The sequence below is a fragment of the Amblyraja radiata genome, chromosome 4, assembly GCF_010909765.2.
Source record: "Amblyraja radiata isolate CabotCenter1 chromosome 4, sAmbRad1.1.pri, whole genome shotgun sequence".
NCBI classification, from domain to species: domain Eukaryota; kingdom Metazoa; phylum Chordata; class Chondrichthyes; order Rajiformes; family Rajidae; genus Amblyraja; species Amblyraja radiata.
Window position 1 is genome coordinate 97,130,850 of NC_045959.1, and position 21,285 is coordinate 97,152,134.

Genomic DNA, 21,285 nt, shown 5'->3' on the forward strand with positions numbered 1-21,285 from the left:
CAGTGAGATCGGATTTATGTAACAAAATAGGGATCATACGATTAGTACAGGCATGATGGTCTTTTAGCAAAACAGCACACATTGATCTACTGGGTAACTGAAACAGCTCAATCTTTTGCAACTACTATAAAATAGATTTCCTGAACTTTTGTAATCTTTTCAGCAATACTTTACTTGGATCATTTCCCCGGTGGACAGGTTTAGCAGATATTTGCATTCATAGGATAGTACCGACTCAGAAACATCTTTATGCACGGTGGATATAGAGGCCGGGAGGAAGGACCGCAGAGGGAAGCTGCCAAGCCGGCCACAAGGACTGAGGAACTGGACAGGAGGATGGAGGAAGCCGCCAATGGCGGACGTGAGAGCAGGAGTCGGTAAGAGAGTGAATCAAGGTCTTGCCTTCCGCGCTCCCCAGATCGGCTGCAGGACGTGTCCTGGGGACAAGGAGTGTGAAGGTGGCCGGGCGAGGAGAGGGATGACAGTTCGCTGGACGATCTGGACGGAGGCGACGGCTAGTGACCCTGCAGCAGCCCGGGGCTCGCCTGGATCAGGTGTCGCACAAGAAGATCAAGTAGACCAGACTTGACTTTGAAAATGGGGCCAAAACCTGGCGACTCTTCCATGCAGTCTCAGTGGACTATTTCTACGCACTTTGTACTAATCAGGGATTGTGCTTAGGTATGGCAATGCTTTACTGAACTGTATGCAAAAAAGGAATTTCACTGTGCATCTGTACACGTGATAATAAAGAAACATTGAACATTGATATTAACCTCTTTGGTTATTTATCATGGAAGAGTATTGAGGCCATACTTACGATAGTGTGACTCCATGTAGCCATTTCTTGGATCCATGGTAAAGAGTGCCCCACGGTAGGGGATAGAGGGCTCAGGTATATGTGACAAAGACCCATGGATTTCCTTCTTTATTAGAGAAGCTCGGTCTTCACTGGAAGTTGATGGCTCTTCACCGATTTTGTTCAAACTCTGCCCACCTGTGTGTGGCTGCATTGCAATTGCGTTTCTTCTTTCTCTGTGATAGGTGGCAGGACGTTCATCATCTAGAAGAAAGACAAAATCCAGACATAAGGATCAGAATTACTGCAATCTGACCCATTAATCACAATCAGTATGGATGGATGACAAAACATCCTCCACAATAATTCCCAACACTGTTGTCTCACACGATTCTGTTCTCAGCTACTTACTATACGCAAAGTACACTCACTCATGGTTGTGAAGCCAAATTCTGCTCTGACTTGGACTACTGTAATGGGCTGAATCGTGATGGTGAAGTACATGTCCCAATCAGCATTATGTTGCCAAAGTGAAAATGTTGAGATCTTCAAGTTTCTCGGCATCAATATCACAAACAACTAGTCCTGGTCAACTGGTCAACTATATTCTAACTAAGACAAAAAATGCACGCTAACACCCTTACTTCCTCAGAAGACTGTCCGCATATCTCCAACAACATTTACCAACTTCAACGAAAGTGCCACAGAAAGCATCAGGTTGCATCGCAACTTGGTTTGGGAACAGCCCTGTCCACGACCTCAAGTAATGGCAGAGAATTGTGGATGTAGCCCAGCCCATCACATGACCAGACTCCCCACCATTAACTCCATCTCCACGTCATGCTGCCACGGGAATGTACCCAATATAATCATAGTCTCGAAGACAGGCACAAAAAGCTGGAGTAACTCAGCGCCTCCGGCAGCTTCTCTGGAGAAAAGGAGTAAGGTGATGTTTTCAGGGGAAAGGGGAATAACAGACAAAGACGGTACTTAGGACAAATGAATGGAAGATATGCTGAAGGCAACGGTGATCATCCATGTGAATTTGTATAAACACGTGACAAATATTTGCGTGTTTCCGTGTCTGTTTGTTTGTACATGTGTATCCAAGGGTGTGCAAGCATTTCAACACCTTTATAGTTTCATGACCTCAATGGGGACAGAAGTGTCAAGCCATGGCACTTCCCCTCTGAACTTTGTTTGAGAAGATAATTTATTTTAATCTGTGTAGGAAGGAACTGCTGGTTTTTACTGGTAGACACAAAATGTTGGAGTAACTCAGCAGGACAGGCAGCAGCTCTGGAGAGAAGGAATGGGTGACGTTTCGGGTCGAGATCTTTCTTCAGACTGAAAGTCAGGGGAGAAGGAGACAGAGAGATAGGGAAGGGTAAGGTGTGAAAACAAGGCATCAAAGGGTACAAAGTGCAAGGAAAATGTAGAATAGATCATTTTTAGCTAGGTGACAAAGATAAAATTTAATCAGGAGGACAGTCAGACTGGTCAGAGAACTTGGATGGAGAGAGAGGGAAAGCAAGGGCTACTTAAAGTTAGAGAAGTCAATATTCATACCGCTGGGTTGTAAGCTGCCCAAGCAAAATATGAGATGCTGTTCCTCCAAGTTGAGGCTCACTCTGACAGTAGAGGTGGCCCTGGACAGAAAGGTCAGTGTGGGAATTGGAGGCGGAGTTAAAGTGTTTAGCAACTTTTAATCTTGTATGGCACAGTCAATATTCAAAAAGGGCTCTTATCTGCACGAGAGAAACCAAAGGTAATTTTGGTCATTGCTTTACATAGAAACATAGAAAATAGGTGCAGGCGGAGGCCGTTAGGCTCTTCGAGCCAGCACCGCCATTCATTGTGATCATGGCTGATCGTCCCCTATCAATAACCCATGCCTGCCTTCTCCCCATATCCCTTGACTCCACAAGCCCCTAGAGCTCTATCTAACTCTCTCTTAAATCCATGCAGTGACTTGGCCTCCACTGCTTTCTGTGGCAGGGAATTCCACAAATTCACAACTCTCTGGGTGAAAACGTTTTTTTCTCACCTCAGTCTTAATGTGGCCCTTGTGGCTAAGGGGATCAGAGGGTATGGAGAGAAGGCAGGTACGGGATACTGAGTTGGATGATCAGCCATGATCATATTGAATGGCGGTGCAGGCTCGAAGGGCCGAATGGCCTACTCCTGCACCTAATTTCTATGTTTCTATGTTAAATGGCCTCCCCTTTATTCTAAGACTGTGACCCCTGGTTCTGGACTCGCCCAACATTGGGAACATTTTTCCTGCTTGTCCAGTCCTTTTATAATTCTATATGTTTCTATAAGATCCCCCTCATCCTTCTAAACTCCAGTGAATACAAGCCTAGTCTTTTCAATCTTTCCTCATATGACAGTCCCAACATCCCAGGGATCAATCTCGTGAACCTACGCTGCACTGCCTCAATCACAAGGATGCCCTTCCTCAAATTAGGAGACCAAAACTGTACACAATACTCCAGATGTGGTCTCACCAGAGCCCTATACAACTGCAGAAGAACCTCTTTACTCCTATACTGAAATCCTCTTGTTATGAAGGCCAACATTCCATTAGCTTTCTTCACTGCCTGCTGTACACATAAGTCAACTTTCAGTGTACAAGGACGCCCAGGTCACGCTGTACCTCCCCCTTACCTAACCTAACCCCATTGAGATAATAATCTGTCCCCTTGTTTTTGCCGCCAAAGTGGATGACCTCACATTTATCTATATTGTACTGCATCTGCCACGCATCTGCCCACTCATTCAACCTGTCCAGGTCGCCCTGAAACCTCCAAACATCCTCTTCACAGTTCACACTGCCACCCAGCTTTGTCTCATCCGCAAACTTGCTAGTGTTGCTCCTAATTCCCTCTTCCAAATCATTAATATATATGGTAAACAGTTGCGGCCCCAACACCGAGCCTTGCGGCACTCCACTCGCCACTGCCTGCCATTTTGAAAAGGACCCGTTCAGCTCCTACTCTTTGCTTCCGGTCTGCCAACCAATTTTCTATCCAAGTCAACACCCTACCCCCAATACCATGTGCTCAAATTTTAGTCACCAGTCTCCCGTGCGGGACCTTATCAAAGGCTTTCTGAAAGCCTAGATACACTACATCCACTGGCACGCCTTCATCCATTTTACTTGTCACATCCTCAAAAAATTCCAGAAGATTAGTCAAGCCTTTCATAAATCCATGTTGACTTGGTCTAATCCTTTTACTGTTAACCAAATGCCCCATTATTACCTCTTTAATAATTGACTCCAGCATCTTTCCCACCACCGAAGTCAGGCTAACTGGTCTGTAATTCCCTGTTTTCTCTCTCGCTCCTTTCTTGAAAAGTGGGATAACATTAGCTATCCTCCAATCCACAGGAACTGATCCTGAATCTATTGAACATTGGAAAATGATCACCAATGCGTCTACTATTTCTCGAGCCACCTCCCTGAGGACCCTGGGATGCAGACCATCAGGTCCAGGGGATTTATCATCCTTCAGCCCCATTAGCCCACCCAATACCATTTCACGCCTCATGAAAATTTCTTTCAGTTCCTCTACCTTCTTAGATCCTCTGTCCTCCAGTACATCTGGGAGATTGTTTGTGTCTTCCTTAGTGAAGACAGATACAAAGTACCTATTCAACTCTTCTGCCATTTCCTTGTTGCCCATAATAATTTCACCCGTGTCTGTCTTCAAGGGACCCACATTTGACTTTGCTACTCTTTTTCCGTAACATATCTAAATAAGTTTTTACTGTCCTTTATATTCCTGGCCAGCTTCCCCTCGTACTTCATCTTTTCAGCTCGTATTGCCCGTTTTGTTTCCTTCTGTTGTCCTATGAAAATTTCCCAATCCTCTGGCTTCCGGCTACTCTTTGCCGTGTTATACATCTTTTCTTTTAGTTTTATTCTATCCCTAACTTCTCTTGTCAGCCACGGTTGCCTCCTACTCCCCTTAGAATCTTTCTTCCTTTTTGGAATGAAATGATCCTGCGTCTTCCGGATTATGCCCAGAAATTCCTGCCATTGCTGTTCCACCGTCATTCCCTTTCCAGTCTACCTTGGCCAGCTCCCCTCTCATGCCTTCATAGTCCCCTTTGTTCAACGGCATCACTGACACTTCCGATTTAACCTTCTCCTTCTCAAATTGCTGATTAAAACTAATCATATTATGATCACTACCTCCTTTACCTCGAGTTCTCTTATCATATCTGGTTGATTGGACAACACTAACTCCAGAATTGCCTTTTCTCTGGTCGGCTCCATTACAAGCTGCTCTAAGAATCCATCTCAGAGGCATTCTACAAACTCTCTTTCTTGGGGTCCTGAACCAACCTGATTTTCCCAGTCTACCTGCATATTGAAATCCCCTATCACCATAGTGGCATTACCTTTGTTACATGTCAGTTTTAACTCCTGCTGCAACATACACCCTACATCCGGGCTACTATTTGGAGGTCTGTAGATAACACCAATTAGTGTCTTCTTGCCTTACAATTCCTCACCTCAATCCACAGTGGCTCTACCTCGTCAGTCCCTATGTCTTCCCTCGCAAGGGACTGAATTCCATCCCACACCAGCAGAGGTACCCCCCCTCCTCTGCCCACCTGCCTGTTCTTTCTATAGGATGTATAACCCTGAATATTAAGTTCCCAGACCCGATCCTTCTGCAGCCACGTCTCAGTAATCCCCACAATGTCATATCTACCAACCTCTAACTGAGCCTCAAGCTCATCTACTTTACTTCTTATACTTCGTGCATTCATATACATTACTTTTAATTCCTTACGCATCTCACCTTTCACATCGATCCCTATTACACTTGGCTATTATACTTGGAGGGGGGGAAGGGAGGGGAGGGTGGAGGGTGGAGGAGAGGGGGTAAGGGGGAGAGAGGGGGGAGGGAAAGAGGGAGGGGGGAAGGAGTGGAGAGGAGAGGGGTAGAGAGGGAGGGGGAAGGGGGGCGGAGGGGGAGAGAGGGGGGGAAGGGGGGGAGGAGTGGAGGGGAGGGGGGAAGGGGATTTAGGGGAGGGAGGGTGGGGGAGAGGGAGACAGAGGGGGAGAGAGAGGGGGAGCCAGAGGGGGAGAGAGAGTGGGGGAGAGAGAGAGAGGGAGGGAGAGGGGGAGGGGGATGGGGGGAGGGGGAGGGGAGGGGGAGGGGGAGGGGGAGGGGAGGGGAGGGAGGGGGAGGGAGAGGGGGAGGGAGAGGGGGAGGGAGAGGGGGAGGGAGAGGGGGAGGGAGAGGGGGAGGGAAGATACATTTCACATGCTAAATAACACACCCACACCCCTACACAACCCCCCCCCCCCCCCCCCCACACACACACACAAACACACACAGTTTTAAAAGTATATAGATAGATATTGTTTTTTCTGTTGGCTGAACATCAGCAATAATGTCAAGTAAACATGGTGTGCACAATAATGTAACTAAAGAAATGAAACTATATATTCCCAAGATTTACTCATCAAAGGGTATATATTTTTATTCTTGCTAAAGGCACTTCACAACAGAAAAATATCACAGGTTTGCAATGGTCCCACACAAAATTACGCCTGAAGTATGTGATGGAGACACAGACAACAAGCTTTAACACTACATCTAGCCCAGTCCAAAATGTATTATTTGGAGCCATTCGGTCTTGTTTGAAAATATCTGGCATCAGGGCAATTCTCCGTAATCTCTCTCACATACAAATCCTCTCCCATTAGAGTAATTCAGGAGAAAAAAAACTGATTGGTGCCAAGCAAAGTTTAACCAGCTCATTAGTATTCTATCAGTGTGTCTCTTAGTGAACTTATTCTCTATTTAAGCAGCTCTCCGGAGCTCAGAGGTCAGACGGCTAATCATTAAATCAAACGAATGTCACACCATCACAATCGGCCTCACGGAAAAAAGGTTTATTATTTCAGTTTATGCAGAATAATTGGTTTTACAAATGGTCCCCAAGAAAAGGTCAACAACAGCTTCAATTGCAGGACAAACTCAACAAGAATTGCACATTAAACCAAGTGCTCTGTATTGACTTTAGCATGGGCTGTGCTTCAAACTCTGCCACAAGCAGGCTCCAATACATTGCGTATGCAAAGATCAAGGAAGGGCAGGCTTTGCTCTGCCAAGATTTGTGTCTGCACACAGGCAGTTCATTCACCTTTTTTTTTCTTCAGTTTCCAATGGTTGCTCAGTTCAATTCACCCCACACAAAGCCTGAAGACCAAACCACAATGCACCAACTGAAACAAGTTCAAAACTCGGCCTTCTATTGTGATTGAATTTCTTAACGTCTTTTCAAATAGTGTAGAATGCCTTGAGGCTAAAGGAAGAAACAGGCTAATGGTGAATTGGGAGTACTGCGCAAATTTCAGAGCCCTTGCCTCCTTGCTTTTGAGGTTGAAAGCAAACTCTAGCCTTTCAAGTTTCAAAGTCCTTTCTCCCCCTGTAGTGTCACAGAAGGATTTGAAATAAAGTAATTGTGCCCACAGCCTCCGTGATCAGAGCATAGATTCTATTTCTGGTAGTTCTCTCAATAGTTCCCTCAATAATAGGAAAGGTATCTTAATGTCTTACGTATCCACACTGTCCAAATACTAATGAAATGAACAAATGAGCTCTAAATACTTTTAATGAGTTTGAAGTTTAAGTTAGCATTGCAAGAAACTATTCATGAACTAATTTTGTAAAACAAATACACAAATAAATAGTGAAGAGATCAATGATCAAACAGTTTCACAGAAGTGCTTACATTTGTTTCTCTAAACCACCTAAACCTATAAAAGGTATTGGACATGTATGCTTTTTTATCTACAGCTCAGACATCTCAGTTCCAATCTTATGCGAAAATGATATTGGTTATAAAACCAGTTATAACCGATCAATGAAAAATCATTCAATTTAAGAATGTACCCATTTGATAAAGAAGACATGAAAGAGGAATTTTACCACCCTTTGCCGACACATGGCTTCGGTTTAAACCAGCATCTGCAGTTCCTTCTTACACATATGATTTTAGAGTCTCTTCTCAGAGAATGTGTTACAGGAGGAAAATTAATCTTTAATAAAAATGATAACAAGAACAAAGCTCCCACCCCACAACAAGGACTTACACCAAAACCAAAAGAAGATAGAATTTATTGATGTCGGTCGCAGCAGGAAAATGGGATTAGAACATACAGCAACAGGTAAATGGGCAGCACGGCGGTGCTGCGGTAGAGTTGCTGTCTCACAGCGCCAGAGCCACGGGTTCGATCCTGACTATGGCTGCTGTCTATATGGAGTTTGTACCTTCTCCCGTGACCTGTGTGGGTTTTCTCCGAGATCTTTGGTTTCCTCCCACACTCCAAAGACATCCAGGTTTGTAGGTTAATTGGCTTGTTATAAGTGTAAATTGTCCTTAGTGTGTGTAGTGTAGTGTTAATGTGAGTGGATCGCTGGTCGGTGCAGACTCGGTCGGCTGAAGGGCCTGTTTCCACGCTGTATCTCTAAACTAAACTGCGAGGGGGGGGGGGGGGGGCATAAATGCAGTATGCTTTGGTTTCATTATTTGTTTAAAATCACCGTATTAAACTTTAAATTAGTAAAGCAATCAGATGATTGGAATTTTGCAAATATTATTCCACTGTTCAAGAAGGGAGCAACGCAGAAGAGTGGAACCTATAGGCCGGTTAGAGGCTGGTAAGATTTTAGAGTCCATTATAAAAGACGAGGTTTCTGAGTTCATAGAGTCAGCATGGTTTTGTGAAAGGGAAATCTTGCCTGACGAAACTGCTGGAATTCTTTGAAGAAGTGATTAGCAGGATAGACAAAAGGAGAGTCAGTGATATAGTTTACCTGGATCTTCCGAGACCTTTGATAAGGTGCCACATGTGAGGCTGCCAAAGAAGAGCCCATGGTATAAGGTCGGTTGGAAGCTGCATACTAAATCTCGTTGCACTGATGTGCAATGACAATAAAATATATTATTATTATTATTATTATTATTTTTATCAGAAGGCAGATACTAGCATGGATAGCAGGTTGGCTGGATGGGAGAGAATGGAAATAAAGGGGGATTCTTCTGGTTGGCTGCCAGTGACTAGCGGAGTTCAGCAGAGGTCGGTGCTGGGGCCGCTTATCTTCACGGTGTATATCAATGATTTGGATGAAGGAATTGCAGGATTTGTGGTCAAGTTTGCAGATGATACAAAGATAGGTGGAGAGGAAGATAGTGGAGAGAAAGCAGGGACTCTGCAGGAGGACTTGGACAGGTTGATCAGAGAGATAGTGCAGGAACCTTCTGAGCAATGGGTCTGCACGAACCATCAATTTATGACAACTCTGCCTTAATCCTTTTTTTTTAATTCTTTCCATATTCCCATCAACTGCTCTCAGATTCTACCACTCGCCAACACACGAGGGACAATTTACAGTGGCCAATTGATCTATCAATCCCATACCTTTGGGATATGAAGGGCCACTGGAGCACCCAGAGGAAGCCTACATGGTCACACATGCACTCACAACAGTAGCCAAGGTCAGAGTTTAACACTGACATCTACCCCGTGAGGCAGCAATTCTACCAGCCGCATCAGTGTTGTGTCCACAGGGAACGTTCTCTGATATCCACTGCAAGGTGGGTGCATTTGCCATGGTACAAGCTTTGGTCTGACCAGCAGCTTTTAAAAAAAAATTTTTTTATATAAACTATTCGTACTGTTTTTATCAGGAACTGGATTGTTTTTTTTAACGTTTTTATATATGCGTGAAATGTTTAGGTTTTTATGTGCGATGCTCCGGTATTCCCTGGGAAACGTCTTCTCATTTTGCACTGTACAACTGTTGCTTTGCAAGATGACAATAAAAATAAAAAAAGGATGATAAGCAAGGGTGCACCTCACATGCAATAAGCACTGAAATGATCAGCAAGGGGAGATGATGTGGTGTGGAAATACCTGCAAGAGTGGTGCACAATGTGAAACAAGCTCCAATGTCAGTACAAAAAATGGAGCAACCTACATGGAACAGCCATTAAATGGTTCACAAGAAGGATGCACTAAATGTGAGACAGACTCCGATGTCATCCACACGAGGCTGGTGCTCAAAAACCAGCACATCCTGATATGGTCTCCAAGTAGGGAGCTCTATAGGACTTTGGATCGTGCGCGTTTGGAGCACTGCATGCAGTCTGAACGCCTCATTTTAGGAAAGATGTGGAGGCTTTGGAGTGAATGCAGAGAAGGTTTACCAGAATGCTGCGTGGATTAGAGGCCATCAGCTACAGATTTTGATTATTTTCTCTGGATTGTGAAAGTTTGAGGGGAGACTTGATAGAAGTATACAAAGTTACATGAGGGTAGACAGTCAGAACTTTTTTCCCCCCAAAGTTAAAATGTCCAACATAGCTATAAGGTGAGAGGGGGAAAGTTTTGTGGAGATGTCTGGGGTAAGTTGTTTTTGCACAGAGCGTAGTGGAGCCCTCGAACGGCATTGCCAGGGGTGGTGGTGGAGGAATTAAATTAAATTAAATTTCTTTATTTATATAGCACATTTTTAGTCAACTTGCATTGACCCCAAAGTGCTTCACATAATTACATTCACACACACAGGCAAAGGTGGGTGAAGTGTCTTGCCCAAGGACACAACGACAGTATGCACTCCAAGCGGGATTCGAACCAGCTACCTTCCGGTTGCCAGCCGAACACTTAGCCCATTGTGCCATCTGTCGTCCAGGAAGATATGTTGTGGTGTTTCAGAGGCCTTTCATTAGGTACATGGAAGTCCAGGGAATGGTGGGATATGGATCATGTACAAGCAGATGAGATCAGTTTAACTTGGCAACGTGTTCAGCACAAACATTGTGGTCCAGAGGGCCTGTTCCTGAGCTGCACTGTTCTATGCTCTAAGTTCTAAGGGTGCGTGACATAAAACAACCTCTGCGATCATACCCAAGAACAAGTAACTCAATAAGAACTATCTGGTTTGGGAATTGCTCTGCCCAGGACAAGAAGGCTCTGCAGAGAGTAGTGCGTTCAGCCGAACGCACTGTGGGAACTACACTCGTCCCTCTGCAGGAACTATACATCAGGAGGTGCAACTTCAGAGCCAATAAGATTATGGGAGACCCCTTCCACCCCTGCAACAGACTGTTCCAGCTGCTACGGTCAGGCAAACGCCTCCGTTGCCACGCTGTGAGAACGGAGAGGTTGAGAAGGAGTTTCTTCCCAGAGACCATAAGGACTGTAAACTCCTATCTCACCAGGGACTAACTTTACTGTACCAATTTACTGCTTTTTTTTTTAAATTGCTGTTTTTTTTCCATTTTTCCTTCTGCCCACAATATTTAATATGTAAAAGAATATGTGATTCTGTTCCATTCTGCTTGTAGTTTGTCTGGTTGTTTGTTTGTTTGTTTTTTTGCACAAAGTCCGCGAGCATTGCCACTTTTCATTTCACTGCACATCTCGTATGTGTATGTGACGAATAAACTTGACTTGACTTGACTTGAGAACTAACACTGAATGGGCAGTGTGATGCATGGAACAAGCTCTGATATTTTAACCAGTGAGATCATATTCCACATTTGAAAATCCCCAGTATCATCCTGAGAAGGGTGCGTTTGGCATGGAACTATCTCCAATAAGAACCCCAACAAGGATGAACATGACAAAGACAAAACTCAGATATCATGCACAAGAAAGACAAAAAACATGGAAGAGGCTTTGTTATCTGCTCACAAAGAGGGAACACTCTAGATAAAACAAGCTCTGACAACATCTGGATAATGGATGCATACTACATGATTCTGGTATCCAACACTAAATTAGTATTCAGCGCAGGATCAGTTCCCATATTACCACCAAGAATGGGGTGCTCACCTTGAAAAAACTTTGATTTTATATAAACTTACAAGAAAGTTAAACTAAAAATGGAACACGCTTAAACATTAATCACAAAATATTGAGTAACTCAGCGGGTCAGACAGCATCTCTGGAGAAAAGGAATAGATGACATTTCGGGTACAGACCCTTCTTCAGACTCCAGCTTTTTGTGTCTATCTTTGGTGTCAACCAGCATGTGCAGTTCCTGCCTATGCTTTAAACATTAATCACACAGATTGTTTAAGAAAGAACTGCAGATGCTGGAAAAATCGAAGGTGGACAAAAAGCTGGAGAAACTCAGTGGGTGAGGCAGCATCTATGGAGCGAAGGAAAGGGTGACGTTTCGGGTTGAGACCCTTCTTCAGACTGATTGTGCACTCAACAAGTAATAGCCTCCAATATCATCCGTAATAAGGGTCCACTGAACATGAAGGGAACTCTGATATCATCCTCGTGAATGTTGAACACAATATATGGAACAGGCATAATGGAACACCCATAACACCATAAGAATTGGTATACTTAAGAAATGGCAACAACCTCCGATGTCAACATCACAGGAGAAATTCAAAATAAATTAAGTTCCAACATCACCCTTTTTGTAAGTTCTGATAACGCGCAGATGAATGGGGTATTTGACATGGCATGAGCTCAATGTCATCCCATAGAGGTGGGTATTCAACATGGAACATGCTCCAATATTGTAGCTCAACAAGGCACAGGCTCCAGTATTATCCCCACATGGATGTACTGTATTCAAATTCTTATCTGGAACAACTAAAGATGTAAGCTTGTTTATGACATTTTATAAATATTCTTGTTTTGTTTTTTGTATGCTGTTTCACACTTGCTTTTTATTCTTTTATTCTGTTCGAAATAAATAATAAATCTAAATCTAAATCTAAGCCCCAAGGAGAATGCATTTGTTATAAACAAAGGCTGTTGCGATCAGTAAAAAAGATTCTCAACATGGAACAAATCAACCACCAGAAAGGTGTACTTGACATTGAGCAAGACTCTTATCATTCAGAACATGGAAGCACTTGGCATTGAAAACTGTCTGATAAAAAATGCAGCCAGTCTGCATCTGATATGGATAACATCTGATATCATCCCCATGAAGATTGCACAAGATATGGAATGAGCTTTCGTAACTGAGATGGTGAACTTGACACAGAACAAACTCTGTTGTCATCCCCAAGGAGTGTCCACTTGGTATTTAGCAAGCACGCCTATCACACCCAAGAAGGTTTCCTCCACATCAAACAATATCACCCTGATAAAAAAGCAATTGACATGGAAGAGAGCTCTCTAATCATCAAAGAAGGCTAACATGGAACAATCTCATTTATGCTCCCAAACTCAACCTGGAGCAAGACCTGATATCTTCCCCAGCAAGGGTGCGCTCGCTGGGGAAGTTATCGGGTCTTGGAACATGTTCCGATATAATTCACAAGAACGCCATACTATTCCAGTACCCAAGTCCCAATATCATCACAGGAACATAAGAAATAGTGATAGGAGTAGGCCATTTGGCTCCCCATGCCTGCTTCATCATTCAATTTTTTTTTCCTAAGTCTCAATTTCCTGCGTTCACCCCAGACCTAGTCACTCCCCATGGCGGAGAAAACTTGATGGGCCAAACGTCCTAATTCTGCTCCTATCACTTGTGACCTTATCTCTTCATTGCCCAATGGCAAAGAGTTCATTAATCTCTATTTTCAATAGGATTCAGCGAGCAGGTGTTCACAATATTCTTGGGTAGAGAATTCAAAGGATTCACCAACCTCGGGATAAAGGGATTTATCATTTTTTAGTCTGTCCAATCTTTTCGTCTAAGTAGCATGTTTTCTATCCCTTCATAATAAATTCCAGCATCTGCCATGAGAAAAGCTAAAAATATCCTCAAGAATTCAACATGGAACAAGCTCAAATACCATTGAAAATACAGGCGCACTAAACATGGAAGAACCTCCGATTCCATCTACAACGAGATGCATTCAACATTGAGCAGGCTTCAGTATCAACTTACTGAATAGTGAAAAGCCTGGATAGAGTGAATGTGGAGAGGATGTTTCCACTACGATTACGATAAACTTTATTCATCCCCGGAGGGAAATTGGTCTGCCGACAGTCACAACACACAATGTGCCAAAAACTTGAAATTAAAAGTGAAAAGTGGTTGCCATGTGCACAGCACCTTCACTGGGATAAATGAACAAACAAACAAACACAGATTGATCCCCTGGGCAGAGGATTCTAAACTACCCCTCCCCCACACCGGGTTCCCCTTTGTTCTCCCACCGTCCCTCACGGCAGTCCCCCCACGCCAGGTCCCCATTGTCTTGCCCTCCCCCCTCCCGACCGCTCATCGACCGCAAGGCCCCACCGCCACCGAGGCCCACGGTGCCACAGAGACTCGCTAGTGGGAGAGTCTAGGACCAGAAGCCATAGCCTCAGGATAAAAGTATGTAGCTTTAGAAAGGAGATGAGAAGGAATTTCTTTAGTTAAAATGTAGTGAATCTGTGGAGTTCATTGCCACAGACAGCTGTGGAAACCGTCAATTAATATTTTTAAGGTGGAGATTGACAGATTCAGGATTAGAATGGGTGACAGGGGTTATGGGGCGAAGGCAGGAATATGGGGTTGAGAGGGAGAGATAGATCAGCGATGGTTGAATGGCAGAGTAGACTTGATGGGCCGAATGGCCTAATTCTGCTCCTAGAACCGGTGAATTTATCAATCCAAAGGATGATGCATGAAAATGGAACAAGCCCTGACATCATCTACAAAGATGGACTTATGTGACATAAAACATATTCTGATATGATCCACAAAAAGAACATAATTAACATGGGACATGCTCCAAAATTATTCCCATGCACTTGGCAGAGAAATGGCAGATAGAATTTAAACAGAGCAAGTGCAAGGCAATGCACTTCAGGGGGTCAAATGTAGGGGGAAAGTATACTGTATGGGGAAAGACTCATAACAGCATTGATGTGCAGTGGAGTCTTATGCCCCTGTCCCACTTAGGAAACCTGAACAGAAACCTCTGGAGACTTTGCGCCCCACCCAAGGTTTCCGTGCGGTTCCCGGAGGTTTTTGTCAGTCTCCCTACCTGCTTCCACTACCTGCAACCTCCGGCAACCACCTGCAACCTCCGGGCCGCACGGAAACCTTGGGTGGGGCGCAAAGTCTCCAGAGGTTTCCGTTCAGGTTTCCTAAGTGGGACAGGGGCATTAGGGTCTAACTCCCTGAAAGTTGCAACACAAGTAGGTAGAGTGGCAAAGCAGGCACAATGTGTAGGAAGGAACCGCAGATACTGGGTTTAAACCGAAGATAGACACAAAAAGCTGGAGTAACTCAGCGGGACAGGCAATATCTCTGGAAAGAAAGGAATGGATGAAGAAGGGTCTCAACCCCAAACGTCACCCATTCCTTCTCTCCAGAGATGCTGTCAGTTACTCCGGCTTTTTGTGTCTATTTGGAGTATCGTCTGGTTGTGTCGTTGTCGGAAGGATGTGGAGACCTTGGAGAGGGTGCAGAAGAAATTTACTGCAATGCTGCCTGTTTAGTGGATTTTATCTATAAGGAGAGGTTGACAAACCTTGGATTTTTGACATGGGACGAGCTCCGATATCATCGCCAAGAATGCAGTGTTCAACCCGAGCATGTTCTTCGTGCTACTTGGATTTCTGCATCTGCTTAAGCAGCACAATCTTCAAAGCTAAAGTAATCATCAAGTCAGGCAAGTTTCAAATCCCAAGAAAGGTGATTTGCACCAATACATCAAACTCACTGCTCTCTTTTCCAAATGCTGCTTGACAGGTTACCCCTCACGGGAGCAGCAAGAGAGAAAACGTGTTAGATGACTTTGCTTGCTTCTTGGCCTTGATCACAAAAGCTATTGCTGTTTCAGACATCCTGAGCTTTATCATATTTTCACTCAACTACAAGCTTCCGCCCTCGAAACTGCCCTTAAAAGTTCTGGCAGAATGCACACAATACAAAACAGTGGCCCATGGGGAGCAACAACTCAGGATTGCTTTCTACAGAGAAGTCTTGCAGCGTTTTACTCAGCTCCTGGAGGCATGTCAACATTTTACTTATTTGTTTGTGTTCAGGCTCAAATATTTCTAAGCTCAAGGGACAAATAAGTGGTGTTTATGCAAAGTAAAGGCACTGGTCGGAATTGTGTAGTAGAAGGGATGTTAAATAGACAGTAAAACACACTGTACAAGGCCTCTAAATAACGAGCTGCCTTATCTGAAAGGTGGAGGATGACATTCACCTGATGTTAAGGCCTTTCACACAAGTCACTTACCTGACCACACACCCAAGAAAGGCTTTCTCGGTTAGAGATTGTTCTCTTCGGCTGAATTACCAAATTAAATGTTTAGTAGTTAATTTAACAAGCTGGAAAATAACTTCTTAACCACAACGGACACTGACAAACTGCAACAAGTGTGTAGAAAATCAGAAAGGTGTCTTCAAACACAGTCGTTTTCCCAGGCTGAAACCAGAGGGCATAGATTTAAGATGATAGGGAAAAGATTTGAAGGACAACTCTTTCAATATGTTGGGTATGTATAACAGACTGCCAGAAGAGAGAAACAGGTAAATTAACAACATTTAATATACATTTAGACAGTACATGGACAGAGAAGATCTTGGGGGATATGGGCCAAACGGAGGCAAATGGGATGAGCTCAGGTAAGGAAATTGGTCAGCATGGAATGCCATGCTGCATAACACGATGATTAATAGTTTCCTTGTCTGTTCTTTCATTATTAAATATTCAGTGCTCCATAAATCAACATCATGAAGAATGATTCTTCAAATGATATACTGGGAAACAAATGTGGTAAGAAAAGAAGCAGATTTTTTGATTTCCACCTTTTCAAACTGAAGGTATGTCAAAGTTAGATTGCTTGTGTTAAAACAAAATATTTTCATGCACAGTTCTAAGAACAGTTAAACATCCACAGAGAGTAATGTGCTTCCACTCGCCTCAAACCTTGCTAAAGCAGAGGCTTCATGGACAACAACAATAAACTAAATCTTGGTCTGCGAATGCTAAATCTTTTTCTTTGATTCCTACTCAGGTTACATCACTATCATTACTAATGGTCAGTCAGCCACAGTGAGATTTCTCACTTCACCAAGAACATTTTGACCAGGGATGGCACGGTGGTGCAGTGGTAGACTTGCAGAATTACAGCTCCACAGACACTGGTTCGATCCTGACAATGGGTGCTGTCTGTACTGAGTTTGTACATTCTCTCTTTGACTACTTGGTTTTTCTCCGGATCCTCCAGTTTCCTCCCACACTCCAACCCGAACAGGTTGGTAGGTTAATTGGCTTCTGTAAATTGTAAATTATCTCTAGTGTGTAGGATAGTGCTAGTGTACGGGGTGATCGCTGGTCGGCGCGGACTCGGTGGGCCGAAGGACCTTTTAACACGTTGTATCTCTAAAGTCCAACATCAATTCCTATTCTGCTAAAATTTAACCCGTAACAATCTTGAATTTCTTACAGCAACTATTTATTTTTTAAGCACTCATACTCTTGTAATGTGGGAAAATACACAAAATCCCCCAAATGTCAATGACATAGACTGAACAAATAATCTATTTCCATGTTATCACTGGGGCCACCAACATTACTGTGCTAAACACAATAACATTGGTAATATATTTTATCCACAGAAGGTGTTCTAAGGAACGAGAGTGTAAAATGGAATCACCATGTTAAGTGAACGGGCAAAATGATGGCAAATAGAGTATAATGCAAGGTTATCTATTTTGGAAAAAGAATAGCAAAGCAAAACGGTATTTAATTGATACCAACTGTGTTACAGCAATTAGTTTAATTTTTAGTTTAGTTTAGAGATACAGTGCGTAAACAGGCCCTCCGAATCCACACCGGCCAGCGATACCCACACATTAACACTACCCTACACACACTAGGGACAATTTACATTAAAAGCAACCAATTCCAAAACCTACAAACCTGTATGTCTTTGGAGTGTGGGAGGAAACCAAAGATCTCCGAGAAAATCTACGCAGGTCACGGGGGGACCGTTCAATCTCTGTACAGACAGCAGCTGTAGTCAGGTTCGAACCTGGGTCTCTAGTGGTGTAAGGCAGTAGCTCTACTGCTGCGCCACCATTCCACCTGGGTGTTCTTATGAAAGACATAGAAAAAGATAGACGTGGACACAGCAAGTAATTGGGAAGGCAAAAGAAACATTTGCTTTAACTGCAAGAGAGAGGGAGAACAAAAGTATGAGTTCTTGCAAAAATGGTAAGGTTCGTGCAAGGTCACATTCTCACTGCACTGCCTGGTCTACATACTTAAGGAAAGAAAATCAGAAATGTAATGCTGGGAAGGTGTCCTTCAGATAGAGTTAATGTCCTGCAAGAAGGATTGAGTCCATGTTCCCCAAAGTTTAAAATAAGTTAAAAATAAGATGTGATCATCCTGAAACATAAATAATCAGGGGGCTTTGTAGGGTGAGGATGCTTCCCATAGTGGAAGAATCTGCAACTAGAGAAAAGTGTCCCAAATACAAAGATGCCCATTTTAAGACTAAAAATAGGGAAGTTATTCCGATTTTGTCTTACTAACTTGAATGAGTGTTTTGAGGAGGCGACAAAGACAAAGGGTATGGTGCTCGATGTTGTCTACATGGATTTTGCATTTGATAAAATCCCCCATTTAGGCTAATCCAGAAAATTAAGATGCATGGTATTAACAATAATAATAATAATAATAATAAATTTTATTTATGGGCGCCTTTCAAGAGTCTCAAGGACACCTTACAAAAATTTATCAGGTAGAGGAAAAACATGTAAGGGGAATGAAATAAATAGTAGAGACATGACTAGTACACAAAGTAAAGACAGAATTCAATTCAAAACACAATATGAGTCAATTAATGCACAGATGAAAAGGGAGGGGGACGTGGGGCTAAGGATAGGCAGAGGTGAAGAGATGGGTCTTGAGGCGGGACTGGAAGATGGTGAGGGACACGGAATTGCGGATCAGTTGGGGGAGGGAGTTCCAGAGCCTGGGAGCTGCCCTGGAGAAGGCTCTGTCCCCAAAACTGCGGAGGTTGGACTTGTGGATGGAGAGGAGACCGGCTGATGTGGATCTGAGGGACCGTGAGGGTTGGTAGGGGGAGAGGAGGTCAGTGAGATATGGGGGGGCCAGATGGTGGAGGGCTTTGTAGGTGAGGACCAGGATTTTGTAGGTGATCCAGTGGGAGATGGGAAGCCAGTGAAGTTGTTTGAGGACTGGAGTGATGTGATGCCAGGATTTGGTGTGGGTGATGAGTCGGGCGGCTGCGTTCTGGACCAGTTGGAGTCGGTTGATGTAGGTGGAGCTGATGCCAAGGAGAAGTGAGTTGCAATAGTTCAGTCGGGAGGAGATGAAGGCATGGATGAGTCTTTCAGCAGCGGGAGGTGTGAGAGAGGGTCTGAGTTTGGCGATGTTGCGGAGATGAAAGAAGGAGGTTTTAATGACATGGCGGATGTGAGGCTCAAGGGAGAGGGTGGAATCAAAGATCACGCCAAGGTTGCGGGCCTGGGGAGATGGGGAGACAGTGGTGCCGTCGATGGTGAGAGTGGGGTTATTGATTTTGCTGAGTGTGGATTTGGAGCCTATGAGGAGGAATTCTGTCTTATCGCTGTTGAGTTTGAGGAAGTTATGTTGCATCCAGGTTTTTATAGCTGACAAACAGGAGTTGATATGGGAGAGGGGGGGGGTTGTGGGGGGATTTTGTGCCGAGGTAGATCTGGGTGTCATCGGCGTAACAGTGGAAGTCCAGGTTGAAGTGGCGGAGTATCTGACCAAGGGGGAGGATGTAGATGATGAAGAGGAGGGGGCCGAGTACGGAGCCTTGGGGAACGCCTTGAGTGACTGTGGCTGTAGCAGAGGTGTGGTTGTGGAGAGAGATGGTGGGATCTGTTGGAAAGGTAGGAACGGAGCCAGCTGAGTGCTGAGCCTTCAATGCCGAGGTCTTTGAGTCTGGTGAGCAGGATGTTATGGTTCACTGTATCGAAGGCTGCGCTCAGGTCGAGGAGGATGAGGATGTTGAGGGAACCAGTGTCAGCAGAGGTGAGGAGGTCGTTGAGGACTTTGAGGAGAGCAGTTTCTGTGCTATGGAGGGGGCGAAAGCCAGATTGGAGGGGTTCAAGTAGGTTATACGCAAGGAGGTGGGAATGAAGTTGCGACACAACGATACGCTCCAGGGTTTTTGAAAGAAAGGGGAGGTTTGAGATTGGGCGGTGGTTAATGAGAGAGGAGGGATCAAGACCAGGTTTCTTTAAGATTGGTGTGACAGCAGCAGTTTTGAAAGCGGAGGGGACAATTCCTTGGGACAATGAGGAGTTGAAGAGATTAGTGAGGTAGGGGCAGAGAACGGGGAGGCAGGACTTCAGCAGGGGAGTGGGGAGAGGGTCGAGGGAGCAGGTAGTGGGTTTGGAAGAGCTGATGAGTTTGGAGATTTCAGTAGGGGTGACCAGGAAGCAGTGTGGAGGAGGGGTAAGGAGGTCAGTGGAGATGTTGAAAGGAGGGGCCTTGGTCGTGTGGATTCAGAATTGGCTTACTGATAGAAGACAGAGAGGTGTGGTGGAAGGACAATATTCAGACTGAAGGATTGTGACCAGTGGAGATCCCCATGGATCTGTTCCAGGACCTTTGCTATTTGTGATACATATATACACGACTTGTACATGAACATAGACGGGTTGTTTATTAAGTTTTTGCAGATGATGCCAAGATTGCTGCGGACTGCGAGGAAGGCTGTCAAAGTACACAGCGGGAAATAAATGCTGGAGTAACTCAGCGGGTCAGACAGCATCTCTGGAGAAAAGGGAATAGGTGATGTTTTGGGTCGAGACCATTGCATGCTGTCGAGACCATTGCGTTTCAATCAATAAAGTACTACCAAAGCTAATACATTTCATCCTCTCTGCAAAACATATTTGCTCTCTCAATTTTTCTGTTCATGATGAAGGTTAACTTACTGGAAACATTAACTCCACAAATCAAATTAATTCTGTTTATCACTCCACAAATGAGGGGTGGCACAATGGCACAGCACATAGAGCTGCTGCCTCACAGCGCCGGAGACCTCTGCTCATCCTGACCTCGGGTAATGTCTGTGTGGAGTTTGCACTAGACACAAAATGCTGGAGTAACTCAGCGGAACGGACAGCACCTCTAGATAGAATGAATGGGTGATGTTTCGGGTCGAGACCCGTCTGAAGAAGGGTCTCGACCCGAAATGTCGCCCATTCCTTCTCTCCAGAGTTGCTGCCTGGCCCACTGAGTTACTCCAGCATTTTGTGACTATCTTCGGTTTAAACCATCATCTGCAGTTCCTTCCTGCACAAGGAGTTTGCACATTATCTCTGTGGTGGCGCGAGTTCCTCCGGGTGCTCCGGTTTGCTCTCGCATTCCAAAAACGTGTGGGTTTGTAGGTTCATGGGCCTCTGTAAATAGTTTTTTAGGAACGAGGTTGAAAATGGGATAAAGCATAGAACCAGTGTGAACAAGTGATCAATAGTCAGCATGGACATGGTGGGCCTGTAAGGGCCTGT

The 21,285-nt window shown here is 44.4% G+C and overlaps 1 protein-coding gene across 2 annotated transcripts in view; it reads right to left on the minus strand.

Moving 5' to 3' along the window:
- gli3 (GLI family zinc finger 3) overlaps positions 1-21,285 on the minus strand; it is a 380,662-nt gene that overhangs the window by 239,528 nt on the left and 119,849 nt on the right. For both annotated transcript variants that reach the window (XM_033019985.1, XM_033019986.1), the window contains exon 3: positions 821-1,063. In XM_033019985.1, the coding sequence (XP_032875876.1) occupies positions 821-1,063 (243 nt within the window). The remainder of the gene's footprint in view (positions 1-820; positions 1,064-21,285) is intronic.